The sequence below is a fragment of the Tamandua tetradactyla genome, chromosome 7 (assembly GCF_023851605.1).
Source record: "Tamandua tetradactyla isolate mTamTet1 chromosome 7, mTamTet1.pri, whole genome shotgun sequence".
Taxonomy (NCBI): Eukaryota; Metazoa; Chordata; class Mammalia; order Pilosa; family Myrmecophagidae; genus Tamandua; species Tamandua tetradactyla.
Window position 1 is genome coordinate 174228371 of NC_135333.1, and position 16620 is coordinate 174244990.

The following is a 16620-nucleotide window of genomic DNA, read 5'->3' on the forward strand; positions in this document are numbered from 1 at the left end:
TGGGGGATGTAACTAATTGATGTCTGGAGAGACTGGCCCTTCTGGGTTTCAGGACTTACCTGGCCTCGGAACCCATCTGGAAGTTGTAGGTTTCTGGAACGTTGCCACAGTGCATGGAAGCTTTGTAGAATCTCAGATGACGCCCTGGATGTTCTTTAGGGTTGGCAGGGAGGGTTTGATTGGGATTTGGCAAACCATAATAAGTGGTCAGTTGATTTTTGACAAGGTCTCCAAATCCACTGAACTGGGACAGAACAGGTTCTTCAATAAATGGTGTTGAGAGAACTGGATATCCGTATCCAAAGGAATGAAAGAGAATCTCTGTCTCATACTCTATACAAAAATTAACTCAAAATGGATCAAAGACCTAAATGTAAGAGGCAATACCTAAAACTCCTAGAAGAAAATACAGGGAAACATCTTCAAGACCTAATGATAGAGGAGGTAGCTTCTTAGACCTTAACTCAAAGCACAAGCAACGAAAGAAAAAATAGATAAATGGCATCTCCTCAAGATTGAACATTTCTGTACTTCTAAAGACATTGTCAAAAAAGTGAAAAGGCAGCCGACTCAAAGGTAACCACAAACAAGTAAAGGTTTGATATCTAGTATATATAAAGAAATTTTGCAACTCAGCAATAAAAAGACAACTCAATTATAAAATGGGCAAAAGACATGAATAGACATTTCTCCACAGAAGAAATAGAAATGGCTAAAAGCACATGGAAAGATGTTCATCTTCTTTAGCTGTGAGGGAAATCCAAATCAAAACCACAAAAAGTTATCATCTCACACCTTTTAGATTGGCTGCTATTAAATAGGAAACAGCAAGTGTCAGAGAGGATGTGGAGAAACAGGAACACTTATTCACTCCTGGTGAGAATGTAAAGTAGTACAGCTACTGTGGAAGACATTTTGGTGATCCCTCAGAAGACTAAATATTGAGTTGCCCTACTGCTTGGCAATTACACTGCTTGGTATATACTCAGAAGATCTGTAAGAAGGGACACAAACAGACATTTTACACACCAATGTTCATAGCAGCATTATTCACAATTACCAAAAGATGGAAACAGTCCAAGTGTCCATCAGCCTACGAATGGATAAACTAAATGTGCAATATGTACAATGGAATATTACTCAGCAGGAAGAAGGGATGAAATCCTGAAGCATGCAACAACATGAATGAACTTTGAGATAAAATGCTGAGTGAAGGGTGGTGTGATGCTGGCTCACCCAGTTTCGATTCCTGGTGCCTGCCCATGTTAAAAAAAAAAAAAATTGCTGAGTGAAGTAAGTCAGACACAAAAGGACAAATATTGTGGGATTTCGCTAATATGAACTGACTAGAATATGTAAACTCATAGGCATAAAATTTAGAATATAGATTACCAAGAGATAGAATGGGGCTAAACCAAAATGTCCATCAACACACGAGTGACTAAACAAGCTCTGGTATATACATATGATGGAATATTATGCAGCTGTAAGACACAGTAGTTATGGCGTATGTAACAACATGGATGGTCCTTAAGGATATTATGCTGAATGAGATTAGCCAGAAACAAAAGGACAAATACTGTATGGTCTCACTGATATGAACTGACATTAGTGAATAAACTTGGAATATTTCGATGGTAACAGCGACCACCAGGAGATAGAAATAGGATAGATATAGGGTAATTGTAGCTGAAAGGATATAGATTGTGCAACAGGACTGATTGTAAAAATTCAGAAATGGATAGCGCAATACTACCTAACTGTAATACAGTAATGTTAGAACACTAAGTGGCAGTTAGATTCAGTTGTCAACTCGACCAGGTGAAGGTGCCTAGATCTGTTGCTGTGGACATGAGCCAATGGCATGTGAATCTCATTTGTTGCTGATTACATACATCTGCAGTCAGCTAGGACGCGTGCCTGTTGCAGTGAATGATGTTTGATTTAATTGGCTGGTGGTTAAATGAGAGAGCTCAAGGTAGCACAGCCCAAGCATCTTGACATACCTCATCTCAGCATCGCAGTTCAGCCCAGGCCTTTGGAGGTGCAGACCCTGGGAAAGTTGTTGGAAACCAGAGGCCTGGAGAGAAAGCCAGCAGAGATAGCCCTGTGCCTTCCTACATAAGAAAGAACCTCAGTTGAAAGTTAGCTACCTTTCCTCTGAAGAACTATATATTAACTAAATGAATCCCCTTTTATTGAAAGCCAGTCCGTCTCTGGTGTATTGCATTCTGGCAGCTAGCAAACTAGAACACACTGAATGAAGTTGAATGAGAATGATAGAGGGAGGAGGCCTGGGGGCACAAATGAAATCAGAAGGAAAGATAGATGATAAAAACTGAGATGGTATAATCTAGGAACGCCTAGAGTGTATAATGATAGTGACTAAATGTAAAAATTAGAAAATGTTTTTGCATGAGGAAGAACAAAGAAATGTCAGTATTGCAGGGTGTTGAAAATAGATGGTAACTCATATTTTAAAACTTTAACTTATGTGTGAGACTAAAGCAAAAAATGTTTATTTGGTACAAAATTTGTATTTTGACTAGTGCATTTCCTAATATAACTTATGTGGACAACTTAATTGAACACCATAAGTACATGGGACCTTGAGTAGGGCATGAGATTTTGTAGGTTTGTCCAGAGTGATGCCGTGATAAAATCCCAGGATTTAAACACTGAATAGAAGAGTATTTGCAAATCCCGTTGGGGGAATGGTGAGAAAAAGGGAAAATTCAGCTTCCAAAGTGGAGAATTATTGATATTCTCACAGGCAGTGGGGACAACCAAAGCTGTAGGCTGAGCCCCCAACCTTGGGGTTTGTTCATATGAAACTTAACCCCACAGAGGATAGGCTAAGTCTACTTAAAATTAGGCCTAAGAGTCACCCCCAGAGAACCTCTTCTGTTGCTCAGATGTGGCCTCTCTCTCTCAGCCAATGCAACAAGCAGACTCACTGCCTCCCCCTCTCTACATGGGACATGACTCCCAGGGGTGTGGACCTTCCTGGCAAGTGGGACAGAAATCCTAGAAGAGCTGGGACTCAGCATTAAGGCATTGAGAAATCCTTCTAGACCAAAAGGGGAAGTGAGAAATGAGACAAAATAATGCGTCAGTGACTGAGATCTCAGAGTGGAGAGGTTATCCTGCAGGTTATTCTTACGCATTAAATGATATCACCTTGTTAGTTAAGGTGTAACAGAGAGGCTGAAAACGTAGAACTGTTTTGCAGTAGCCATGTTTCCTGAAGATGATCGTATAATGATACAGCTCTCACAAAGTGACTGTGTGATTGTGAAAACCTTGTGTCTGATGCATCTGTTATCCAGGGTATGGATGGATGAGTAAAGCATATGGATTAAAAATAAATAAATAATAAGGGGAACAAATGTTAAATTCAATTTAGTAGATTGAAATGCTGGTGATCGTTGTGGGGGAGGGGGAGGGGGTAGGTATGTACGAGTTTTTTTCTATTTTCTTTTTCTGGATTGATGCAAATGTTCTAAGAGGTGATTATGATGATGAATATACAGCTATGTGATGATATTGTGAGTTGTTTATATACCAAGAATGGAATGATCATATGGTAAGGATGTTCATGTTAGTATGTTGTTTGTTTAAATAGAATTTAAAACTTAAAAAAAAAAATGAATGGGGCTAGAAATAGGGAGCAGTTGCCTAATCTGTACAGAATTTTTAACGAGGTTGAACTTAAATATTTGGAAATGAATAGAGGTGAGGGTAGCTCGTTATTGGAATTATAAGTAATAGTGCTGAATTGTAGATGAATTTGGTTGAAAGGAATTGTTTAGAGTCACATATGTCACCAGAAGGAAGGCTTGAGGATAAAACAGGCAATTGTGTAGCCCAGTGAACCTGGTGATAATCGTTGTTTATGATTAACACTACAATGAGTTCTTTCATGAACTAGTACAAATGTACTACACTTGTACAAAGAGTTAATAAAAGAAAGGCATATGGAAAAAACCCCAATTGAAAGCTATGGACTGTAGTTAATAGTAATATCTTAATATGCTTTCAATAACAGTAACAAATGTCCCACACCAATACTAGGGGTCAATAATGGGGTGGGGTAGGGGGATAAGGGGTATGGGGTGTTTGGGGTTTTCTTTTTTTATGTCTTTGTTTGTTACTTCTCTTTTTGGAGTGATGAAAATGGTTTAGAATTGAGTGTGATGATGATTGCACAACTATGTGATAACACTGTGTGTTGAGGTTTGCTAATACTGCCAGAATTCAGTATATCAGAAATGGGTGGCTTTTAACAATAAGGATTTATTAATCTACAAGTTTCAATTCTAAGGTCGTGAACATGTCCAAATTTAGATAGCAAAAGGATGATACCTCCTCCAAAGAAAAACTGCTGGCACCCAGGGTTCCTCTGTCAGGTAGCAAGGCACATGGCTGGTGTCCTGCTGGCCCTTTGCTCCCGGGTTTCAGCTTCTGATTCCAGTGGCCCCCTCTTCGAGGGTCTGTGGGTCCTTTCTAGTGTCTCTGGGGTATCTCTCTTTGTCCTTTATCTTTCATAAAGGACTCCAGTAAAGAATTAAGGCCCGCCTTGAATTGGGTGGGTCACATCTCAGTTGAGACAACCTAATCAAAAGGTCCCACCCACCACAAGCCTGCCCCCACAGGGATGGATTAAGAACCTATGTCACAACAGGGCTTCAGACTAGCATACTATGAGGCACTGATTGTATACTTTGGTAGGATTATGTGATATGTAAATACATCTGAATAAAATTTGCACTTAAAAAAAGGCAGGGGACAGACCTTGGAAACTCTGTGCTTGTGGTCATGGCTTATTAATCAGTAGACTTCTGTAAGGTGATTGAGTAAAGCTACACAAATATCAGTGTATGTGAGGTTTTTCCCTTGGGCCAATAAGTTTCTCTTGAGAATTCTTCAACCTTTCTGCCTGTGGGTTATAAGCCTGCCTGTCAGTGTTCCAGGAGCCTCCTAAGGAAATGTACCTGCTCAGCATGCATTCACTTTATCCCGTTTTTGGTCAGGGTGCCTCTTCGCCATCTTCACCTGAGCAATGCTGCTCCATGATCTGGAGTCTCCCATTTCAGCTTTACGCATATTTCCCTCATTCAGAGCAGGCGAAAGGAGTTGGTTGGCTTGGTGTGCTGAGAGAGGAGTAGGGAATTGGCACTTGTCACACAGCCCTCTTTGTACAGTCCTCCTGTGTTTCCTTGCATACTGCACCTCTGCCTCCAAAGTACCTGATCCCTCCAGACCCTGACCTTTCTGGATTCTCTGACACTAGTTTGCATTTTCTTGACTTTCTACCTATAGGCTCTCAGCTTTCAGCTTTCTCTGCTTCGTATCTAATTTACTGTTATATCCTCTCCCATTCTCTTTTTTTCCTTGTTAGTTGATGTCTTTATTCCTTTAAAATTTATTTTATGAACATTTTATTTGGGTTTCTGGAGGAATCTCCTGAAATATATGTTTGCCATTTTGAACCAAAAATCTCAGGGTGTATTTATTCTTATTTTATATAATTTTAATTCTATTGGGTGTCTGATATGTAATTGAAGAGCACAGTAGAGATACTATATCATGGAGACTTTGGAATGAAATAGACCTAGGTTCAAATTCCAGCTCTGCTACTTACTGGATACCTGATTGTGGGTACATTAAGTTCTCTGAGCCTCAGTTACTTCATCTATAAAATAGGGGTCATATCATCCAATTTATGGAATTGTTGTGAAGATTAAATGAGATAAAGTCTATAAATATCTAGCACAATTCCCAGCACATAGTATAATGCTACCTAAATGGTTGCGACTGTCATTATCATCATTTATTAATAATCACACCATCACTACCAATTAGAAGGGAAGTACAGGGCATGATATGGATTCGTATCCTTAGAGCACGAGCAGTTAAAATAGTTGACAATAAAGGTGGAGACAGAAGAGTAATGGAAAGCAGAAAACTAAAAATGGGCAGCAGTTTTGTTGCATTCCTGTGAAACCAGATCACTTTTATGGTTCAGTAGACCTATACTTAGGCATTGCTGTGTAATTGGTATTCACATTGATCAACTAATTACCTAAAAGTTTAAATGTGTTCATTATGGTGTGCTTAAGAATGCAAAGAAAATATAATTAGGGAAGATGCCTATCCAAAACGTTTAACTGTAAAGAATATTGACAAGCATATGTATTAAATCTTTATTTGCATATGGAAAACTCAATCATGCAGAATGGTTCATTCACTTAAGAGTTCCATATAACTTTCGAGTTCACTTCTAGTAATCATCTGGTCTTTAGTATTCATACCTGACCTTTGTTAAGAAAATTTGACCAAGTTAAATTCAGTAGCTTTGGTGTTGTCTATGTTACATAATCATTTATTTTTAATATTAGCTATCACATATTAATGTAGACTTTTTCCTCGACATATACCCATGAAGTATTTTATATTTTGGTAAACACTTATCTTCAAAAAATTTTAAGTTGTAAATGTTTTTGCTTGGTTCTTTTTTTAACATATATTTCTGTTTAAACAGTGATTGCCCTAATAACCTATTTTCTTTCTTGTAGATCCATGATACAGTAAACAGTGCAAAAACTGAACATACAACTATGAAAGGAACATCATTGAAAAACAAACCAGATTTCAAAGCATCTTCTGATTCTAATGCCATTTTGCTTTCGTCTTTGGCAGCTGATGGTTCTAATCATAATAGTTGTGTGGTGGATATGCAAAGGCAAAATGAAGGTATGAAGATGACTTTTTAAATAAAACTAAAGCTTTTTATAATATTGGTAGGGGATTTTAGAATCTTTGAAAAAGTAAATGTTCTATGGTTTTGATCCATTTTCCTAATAAGTAAAATAACTACTATATTGAACCTTGTTATAGTGACATCATAATACAAAGTAAGCACTTATCTTAATTGTAATGATTAGTTATAAGCTTTTAAATGAGGTGAATATTTTATGTGACATTTGAGGTTGTCCATTGGGTTCAGTGTCATGGTCCCATTATTTAATTTTATTTTTGTAGTACTTATAATTCTCTGAAATGATTTACTTGGAGCGTTGTTTCGATTGACTAAAGCGGACAGAATGCAAAATACCAGAAATGGGTTGGCTTTTTCAAAGGAAATTTATTGGGTTACAAATTTACAGTTCTAAGGCCATGAAAATGTCCAAATTAAGGCATCAAGAGGGTGATACCTTCTTTGAGGAAAGGCTGCTGGCCTCTGGGGTTCCTCTGCCCCATGGGAAGGCATGTGGCTATGTCTCCTGACCCTTCTCTCCTGGCTTCTGGTTTCTACGGCTGTCCCCAAAATGTCTCAGGCCATTTTCTTTCTCTCTTAGCTTCCACTCAGATTGTTTTCATTCTTTCTTCGTCTTTCACTGGGTTTCATCTCTCTGCTCTCTGTATGTCTCTGTCTGTGTTCTCTGTCTTTTATTCTGTTCATAGAGGACTTCAGTAAAAGGATTGAGACCAACCTTGAATTCGGTGTGGCACGTCTCTAGTGAACACCTAGTCAAAGGTCCCCACCCACAATAGGTGCACCCACAAGAGTGGATTAAAAGAAAACAGGGCGGGCCGCGGTGGCTCAGCGGGCAAAGTGCTTGCCTGCTATGCCGGAGGACCTCGGTTCGATTCCCGGCCCCAGCCCATGTAACAAAAACGGAGAAACAGAATACAATAAAAACAAGAAAATGTTTAAAAATGTTTCCCTTTCTTCCTTCCTTCCTTCCTTCTATCCTTCCTTCCTTCTCTCTGTCTTTCCTTAAAAAAAAAAAAAAAAAAAAAAAAAAAAAAAAAAAAGAAAACAGTCTTTTCTGGGGTACATAACAGAGTCACAACAGCACAGGCAGAGTCCGCTGTCTTGTCCACCACTGTTTCCCCAGGACCCAGAACTGTAACTGGTAATAGTATCACTTAATAAATATCTGCTTAGCAGCTAACTGAATTATCCTCAGAAAGATAGTTCATGTATGAGAACTGTTGATTAGCCCATTGCCTTCATGGGACAGGTTATAATTTGGTGATGCTTATATTTAAAATAAATTCATTTGAATATTCTGAATGCCATTTCATATGTAGAAAACATTGCCTCTGATTTCAGTATCAAAAATTATTTTGTAAATTTCATTCTGAAATATGTTTGATAATACAACATATGACTTTATTTTTCATTTGAAAAAATCATGGTAGCTGATAAAAAATCAAATTCCTTTTCATTGATTCAAATTTAATATGAATATTATTTTTATTTCCATTTTCCCTTATGAATCATAAAAATATCTGAGGAAAATAATTTCCTATAATTTTTCTCATTTTGTTACTTGTGGAAGGGGAGGGCTCTTTGTTTTATTGACTTTCTGATAATAAAAGAATCATTTGATCATAATTACTGAAGCTTGGTCCTGAACCTCAATTGTAATTTCTTTCTTATAGTGATTTTCTATATGCTTATCTTATAAAAAAGTTTATACTCTTGAAAACAAATGCAGATGAGCTTTGAAGATTTCAGAATCTTAAAGGAATCTAAATGTTAGGTTGTAAGGTAGTCTGAACAAGATGAATACTGGTCACTTGGGAAAACCAGGGTGGTTGTACAGTAACATTGCACGGCCATTATAGACATTCAGTTTTTGAATGGCCAGTCAGTGTTAGGTGAAAAGGAAGAGATGGGGCTTTTTCTCTGCAGGTTGCAGTAGCTGTTAAAGCGTATGTTGTAAAAGTAGGTGAGTGAGTGATTGTGTGTCCCAGGAACGTGATGTATAGGACCTACTCTCAAACATTTAGAAAACAGATACATAGTTTAATAGAATGATTTGGCAGATGTATCAGAACATTAAAATTGGTGGATCTGTGTCTGGCAGGGGAGCTGGGGCAGGGTGTTGGAATTCTCTGTATGGGTTTTGTTTTATTTTTGTAACTGTCCTATAATTTGAAGTTATTTCAAAATGGAAGTTTAAGGAAATTTAAGAAATTTTAGAGAAAAAAAAGTAGAGAAGTGACATGATTAGATTAATTGACTCCAGCAGATGCAGAGACTGACTAAAGGAATAGGTGGGATGGAGAGGACAGACAACAGCATTTGAGAGACTTTTAGATGGTAGCGGCTATTAGACTTGGCAACTGGATGGATATGAGGAATGAAGATGAATTAAACATGGCTCAGTTTTTTGGGTTAGCCATCTGGATAGATGATGAAACTTTATCACTGAGTCTACTGTTTTCTCTGTACATTGCTTCATTTCTTATAGCAATAAATGAGATCACTTGTGTATTATGAAAACAGGTGTGAGTTGGATTTAGCATTATCAAGTCAAATATATGACAGATGAAAACATGAAAAAAATCACCACATTTAAATTGTTTGTTATATTACCTCCCCCTAAAACCAACACATTGATCCATTTTGGATAGAGAGAAGACTCTTTACAGTGCTTTACTTGAGGCTTGGTACTCATTGGCAGAACCAAACCAGTGACTATTTTTCTTGCGGCTGCCAGATGATAAGACTCTTAATCAAAATAAGAAATATAGGAGTAAGAACAGATGTGGGAAAAAGATAGGTTCAACTTTGATCTTATTTGGTTTGAGGCACTTGAGGAACACCTTGGTAAAGATTTCTGGCAGGCAGTTAGATACTTAGGTCTGGCATCCAGGAGACAGGCTTGTAGTAGAAATAGAAATTTAGAACTTTAGAGTATCTAAAATAGAATCCTTTTAAGAGCAAGAACCTTGTCCATGTTGTTCACAGCTGTCTTCGCAGCAGGCACTTGGCATAGTACCTGGGACTTATGTGTTTGAGGAGTGAATGATCCTGAGAATGGTAGTTAAAGCACAGGAAGAAAAAGAAAAGGCGACGCCTTGAGAACACCCACTTTTAGATAGTTATTTGAAGAAGTGAGGTCAACCAAAGAGATTATGAAAGGGCTCTTAGAGAGTTAGGAAAAGAACCAAAAAAGAATAGTATCATTTTTTTTTTCCTTTATAGTGGGCATCACAGTTGGGACTGGACTATACATTTATTTATTAATTTTTTTAACTTTTTAAAAAAAATTTTTAATTTAAAAAATATATAACAAAAAATATATATGTAGCAACAAACAAGCACAAGCATTCTTAACATATTCTATTCTACATATATAATCAGTAATTCACAATATCATCACATAGTTGCATATTCATCATCATGGTTATTTCTTAGAACATTTGCATCAATTCAGAAAAAGAAATAAAAAGACAACAGAAAAAAATTCATGCATACCATACCCCTTACCTCTCCCTTTCATTGATCACTAGCATTTCAATCTAAATTTATTTCAACATTTGTTCCCCTATTATTTATTTTTATTCTGTATGTTTTACTCATCTGTTGATAAGGTAGATAAAAGGAGCATCAGACAAGGTTTTCACAATCATACAGTTCCCTCCAGCCTCTCCATTACATCTCACCTAACAAGGTGATATCTATTTAATGCCTAAGAATAACCTCCAGGCTAACCTCTCAACTCTGTTTGGAATCTCTCAGCCATTGACACTTTATTTTGTCTCATTTCACTCTTCCCCTTTTTGGTCAAGAAGGTTTTCTCAATCCCTTGATGCTGAGTCCCAGCTCATTCTAGGATTTCTGTCCCATGTTGCCAGGAAGGTCCACACCCCTGGGAGTCATATCCCATGTAGACAGGGGAAGGACAGTGAGTTTGCATGTTGTGTTGGCTGGAGAGAGAGGCCACATCTGAGCAACAAAAAGAGGTTCTCTTGGAGGTGACTCTTAGGCCTAATTTTAAGTATGCTTAGTCTATCCTTTGCTGGATTAAGTTTCATATGAACAAACCCCAAGATTGGGTACTCAGCCTATTGCTTTGGTTGTCCCCACTGCTTGTGAGAATATCAAGAATTCTCCACTTGGGGAAGATGAATTTTTCCCCTTTCTCACCATTCCCCCAATATACATTCATTTTTGTATGCTGTCTCTCCCATGTGGCTATAAGTTATGAGGCATGGACTGTGTTTGCTTTGTTTCACCATTAGAGAAACAGGCATAACGTGGTAGATAGTAAATCCTCAGTGTACACAGAATGAATGAGTATAAATCACAGAAGGAAACATCTTAGAAAGGAATATGTGGTTGGGATTGTTTACATTGCAGAAAGAGCAAGTAAGTGAAAATTCAAAAGTGTCCCTTGGAAATTACTGACTTTTGCCATGGCATTTCATTGGAGTGGTATGCTAGAAACCAGATTCTGGGGAGGTTGAGGAAGTAGAGACTGCTGTGGAGGGATTAGTGAGGGTGATGGTGGAATGGGTTCTCTTGTGGATTCAGGGTAGATGAATTTTTGTTTACTTGAGAGACTTGATCAAATTTTTGGACTGAGGATGAAAAACTTCTGAAGAACAGTCTGAAAACCCTGAGGAGAGAAGAATTGGTGTAAAAGAGTCCCAAAATACGGGGAAGAGAATGAGACCAAGTACATAGAAAGGTAGATTAAGCTTCCTTAGGAGGAACGTCAGCTCAACCTCTGATGTAGAAGAGAAGTCAAGGATGATAGGTAATCATAAATATGTTTCTAGTTTGGGGCAAGAGTTGGCAGAAAATTGAGGGAATTCATGGCTATGACCTCTACTTTTTTCCCTAAAATATGAGACAAGGCTATTTGCTGAGAATTCCTCAACGTATGATTTAGTAGGGAGTTTGAGAAGAATGGTTCAGTGTTTAGAAAGGAAGAGAGAGCTGAGAAGTTGGACATCCATTGTAGATATAATGCGCTTTATTTTTTTAAACATTTTAACACATAATGGTTAACTCATATGAATACTATTTGAGGTGCTCTTGTTTATAACACTGAAAGTCTCAAGAATTATATGCCAAGAATGACACGGCACAACAATTAGTTTCAGGTATTTTATTAATAACCTTTCCCCTTTAATTTTAGGTCCTCACACTTCAGCAAATGTAGGTGTTCTAAGTAGTTGCCTGGACTTAAGAGCAGTAGTCCCTGAAACTTCTGTATCCAGTACTATTTCCAGCGCACAAACTATGGTAACCCAGCAGACCATTAAAACTGAATCATCCAGTACAAATGGGGCGGTTGTTAAAGATGAAACTTCACTAACAACATTCAGTACCAAATCTGAAGGTTTGAAATGTGTTTCACATACTGTATTTTGAGCCATTTATTTATATAAATTCAGCAAACTTTTTTGTTTTAGGTGGGAATTGCATTTCTTCTTGAATTATGTATAAGCAGATGATTCATCTCAGTTAAAATCATTATGTAGTATGTTCTCTGTTGTTATATGCAAAATATCTAGATTAGTACACTGAAATACAATCAGAATTTATTTTTCCTATGATGAATAAATTCAGCAAACTTTTTTCCTTAGGAAAGATTAATTCTAGACTATGGATTAACAATTTTTTCAGCTTAAATTGATTTCTAATTTTGTAAATTCTCACTTTTTTCTTCTGCAATAGGAATTGTGTTACATCTTTGGTAAACATTCTCTGAAGTTTTAGCTTAATCATAAAATCCTTGAAAAATGATCTTTGTGAATTTAGGGTTCTATATTTCTAATTATTGTGATTTTCTTCCTCTGGCTATTTTTTTAAATTTATTTGTAAATTACAATGTGTCTGTAATGTAATTGATGTGATTATATAAATCTTATCTGATGAATTGTTTTCTTTTTAGTTGATGAAACATATGCACTACCTGCAACTAAGATCAGCCGTGTAGAGACGCGTACCTCAGCAATTCCATTTTCTGTAAGTTCATGGCCTGGTGATGATTGCATGTTTGCATCTGATTATGTGCTTATAAATGCCAAGTACCTTCTAAATAAACAGTTCTTAGGTCTGATTTTAGTAATGAATTGACATATATTTTTAAATGAATGGTTGAATAGAAAAGTGTTCAAAGTGTAATGTTAAGTGAAAAAAAGTTGAATAAGAAATTATGCACATATACATATGCATGCACACACATACTGTGGTCCCAGTTTTGTTAAAATACACAAACAGTGCAAACACCCGCACTCTTGGACATGCCTACGCATATACACCGAAATGCTAAATGTCCCTCTCCAGCTTAATTGGCCACAGATAATGTTTAATTTCTTCTTTATGCTTTCTTTATTTTTCTGTGATGAAAATATGTTACTTTTAGAATCAGAAATATATGTGTGTATGTGTATATGTGTATTTTTATGTATGTGTGTATATACACATACGTGTGTTATAATAATCTATAGAGTAAAATATAGGCCATATTATGGAACATAAAGCTTGGATGACTCTGTTGCCAGCTTTTTAATAAGAGTATAAGAAAAATATTGTAATATTGGGTTAGATATACATGTAGGGTAGCCCAATAATCTTGGACATTTGACTGAGGGTTATTTTATGGAAAGCCAGAATTGATTTGCATGGCACCAAGGTTAAAATGCTAGCAGAGTGCCTCACACTGAATATTCTAATTAGATAAATATAAGGATAATATATAAATACTTTTTAAGCTTTTTTTTCTTAATTAACCAGCATTTCAGCTTTACTGCTATGAGCAAGAGCTTTTTATTTGTCCTAATATTTATTTACCTTTCAGAATCTTTGAGATTCTAAAATTTTCTTTCAGATTAATTAATATAATTTTCTTTCTAATTAATTTTCCTTCAGTCATGATTTTATGAATTTTGATCATGTATTTACCTTCATCAGCTTTCACTTTTCCAAAATGTTAAGTCCTAGTGTTCTTAGACTCTTCTCAGGGAAGGGTTATTAACATGAACATTTTTTCTCTTATATCTGTTTTGTGATGCATCAACCAGAATGCTGTTTGTTATTCTAGTTGGAGCCAGTTGTTTTATAAAAGTTGTTGAAAAGTTTTTACAACGTTAAAAAATGAAAACAAATTTAAAGCTATTACCTTTTTTTAACCTTAATGACTTTCTAGTTAGCTCACTTTGTCATGTGTGATAGCTTAAATAACAATGTGAATTATAAGCATGTACCTCTGCTGTTATATATTTAAGACAGAAATAAATAACTGAAGTGCACATTTGTTTTGAGCTTCTGGAAACAGTGTCTCATTTATAAAGAAGATGGCTTAAAAAGGTTAGTTCCAGGAATAAGTATAATTCACTTATCACTAAAAGTAGCTTAAGGTAGAGGAAGTTTATTTGTGTTAAAAAGCAAGGTAAAAATGTAAAATTGTTTAATCTGCTCCTCTTTAGTGTATTTACATATTAAACTATATTCAAATTGCATTTTAGTTTTGAACATTTTTTCTCCTTTTAGGTTTGGAGAATCACAGGTATTTCAAGTGCAAAGATCACTGAATTTCTGCTAGCTGTTTTTGAATCTAGAAATGAGCCAGCTTGGAATGAATTTTCCCTTATTTGCTCTATTTTGGAGCAAGTTATATTGTCACACCAAAAGGGATTACATTTTCTGAGAATCTGCAAAATGACAATATTCTGTAAAACAGCTGGCATTTTAACATATCACTGATTTGAAAGCATGCTAACTCCCGCTAGGTTGGTAGTACAGAGCTACTGACTTGAAAAATGCCTGTCACTCCCTATGTTTGAATTGACATCCCTATTTCACTGTCAATTGACCTAATCTGTTAAAGACTGTTTACTTATGAGCTATTATTAATGTTGTGGTATTTACCCATATGCCTACTTGTAGATCACTGCATGGATTTATTAAATCTTAAAATTCCTGATATGCCCAATTAAAGTCTTCATAAACTTTTCTTTCTCTAAAATTAGAAAGAAACTCCTTCAAATCCAATGGCCACAATGAAAGCAGAACGACAATGGTGTGATGTGGGAATTTTTAAAAATAATACAGCTTTGGTGAGCCAGTATTATTTGCTGCCAAAAGGGAAGCAAAGCATCTCAAAGGTAGCTATTGACGTATTTCCTACACTGTGAGATATGAACCTTGAGAATGAGATTTTTTAAATAACTAATTCAGACGACTTGAATGAATAAAACTGGAATCTGTGTACAATCTTTAATTGAGAGTTCTGTGTGCCTAGATACCTTGTATTACTTTTAAGTTTCTTTTGATAGAATATATCACAAACATGAATTACTAAAATCTTATACAGTCAGTGGGCTGGATTCCTGAAGCATAGTCTAGTTTGGCCAGCGCAGATGAGGAATATCTTTAAATATTTCTAATTTTGTTACTCAGTGTCTGTAGGGAGCAGACCATTTTTTTCTTATTGAGAGAATTTTTAAAAACTTGGTAGAATAAAGGTCCCTGTACTATATTGAATACAAACTAATTTTCCCTTGATTCTAGAGCTCTTTAAGAGGACTTCAAATATATAAGTGAGCCATTAGCCAATTAAGATAAAAGTTCCAAAACACAGTGACCATATTTTTTCTTGGGTGGGAAATTCCAGGAAGAGAAATGCCAAGGAAATGGACATTCATTTTGAATCTCCTAAAGGTCTGCACAAATGAAGACTATATCATTTATCAAAATATTTTAATTTCTTTCATATTACTTCTGGCACCCTCTCTTTCTCATAGTGAATTTTTACAACTTTTGAAAAAAAAATAGAAATAGTGGTTAATAATTTGTAGGTAATAGCCTAATGAAATTTCTTGGTGTAGAAGGAAATACCCATGTTTAATGGCCTAGTAGTTACCTGACTTTTCCCCAAATAAAAAAATAACATAAAATCTAGAGCCACTAAACCAAGGTGTGACTCACTTGTGTCCACACTCAGCAGTGTGACCTTGGGTTCCCTCATCAGTAAAGTGGGGTTGATATAGCTCCCTTAAGGTGGGATGATCCATTGGTATCAGAGTCATGCTGTGAGAATGAGAAAGACTATGTTAAATTTATTTGAAAATTAGAAATTTGATGATATTCCTACCTAGAATATAATCTAATTATTCGATTTGACATTTATTCAGTGTCAGCTCAATTTTTTTTTAATGTTCTTTTACTATGTGCTAGTTATTACTTTTTGTCTGTTGAGCCTGCTTACCTATCTCCAAGGGTGTTGTTCCAGCCACACTATTATTTGACAGTAAATGTTCTGATATTTCTACTCCACGTTAAGTTCTCATGGGAATTGGGTAGTTGCACTTTGTTTTAGAGTGGTTGTCAGTTGTTCTACCTTTATCATGTGCAAAATATACTTACATTTCTCTTTATAGTCAGTGATAATAAAGAAAGGGCACTTTCTCTCTGCATAGGAATCAACAATTTATGGTCTTAGTTCCTTCTGTATCAAAAATGAGAGTTCATTCTGCATGTGAGAGAGAGAAATAAATGTTATTTAGAACAATAAAAAATAATTCATTCTGTAAGAGTTTAGTCTTAATGCAGAGGGACCAGCCTTTCCAGAACATCAACTAGTTCCGTCTCCCTACCCCATATTATCATCAGCCCTTTTCAACATGCAAAAGTTAGAATGGGCATAACCCAAATACCCCTAAAGAGAGGGAGGAAGATCAAAGGTGATGGTGAAGTTATACCGAGAAGGTAGGTTTAACAAATGAGTATGAGTGCTGAATCATTATATTGATACTTCTTGTAGTCTCCAGTGTCTTAGAGCAGCTAGAAGTAAAAACCTAAAA

At 36.1% G+C, this 16620-nt stretch overlaps 1 protein-coding gene across 5 annotated transcripts in view; it reads left to right on the forward strand.

The window, feature by feature from the left end:
• Positions 1 to 16620, forward strand: part of HCFC2 (host cell factor C2) — a 78633-nt gene that overhangs the window by 24038 nt on the left and 37975 nt on the right. For 3 of the 5 annotated variants that reach the window (XM_077111854.1, XM_077111855.1, XM_077111856.1), the window contains exons 10-13: positions 6579 to 6756; positions 11949 to 12152; positions 12708 to 12781; positions 14788 to 14922. In XM_077111854.1, the coding sequence (XP_076967969.1) occupies positions 6579 to 6756; positions 11949 to 12152; positions 12708 to 12781; positions 14788 to 14922 (591 nt within the window). Of the gene's footprint in view, positions 1 to 6578; positions 6757 to 11948; positions 12153 to 12707; positions 12782 to 14043; positions 14126 to 14787; positions 14923 to 16620 lie in introns of those variants that run through there. The other 2 variants (XM_077111857.1, XM_077111858.1) reach the window with 2 other exon arrangements.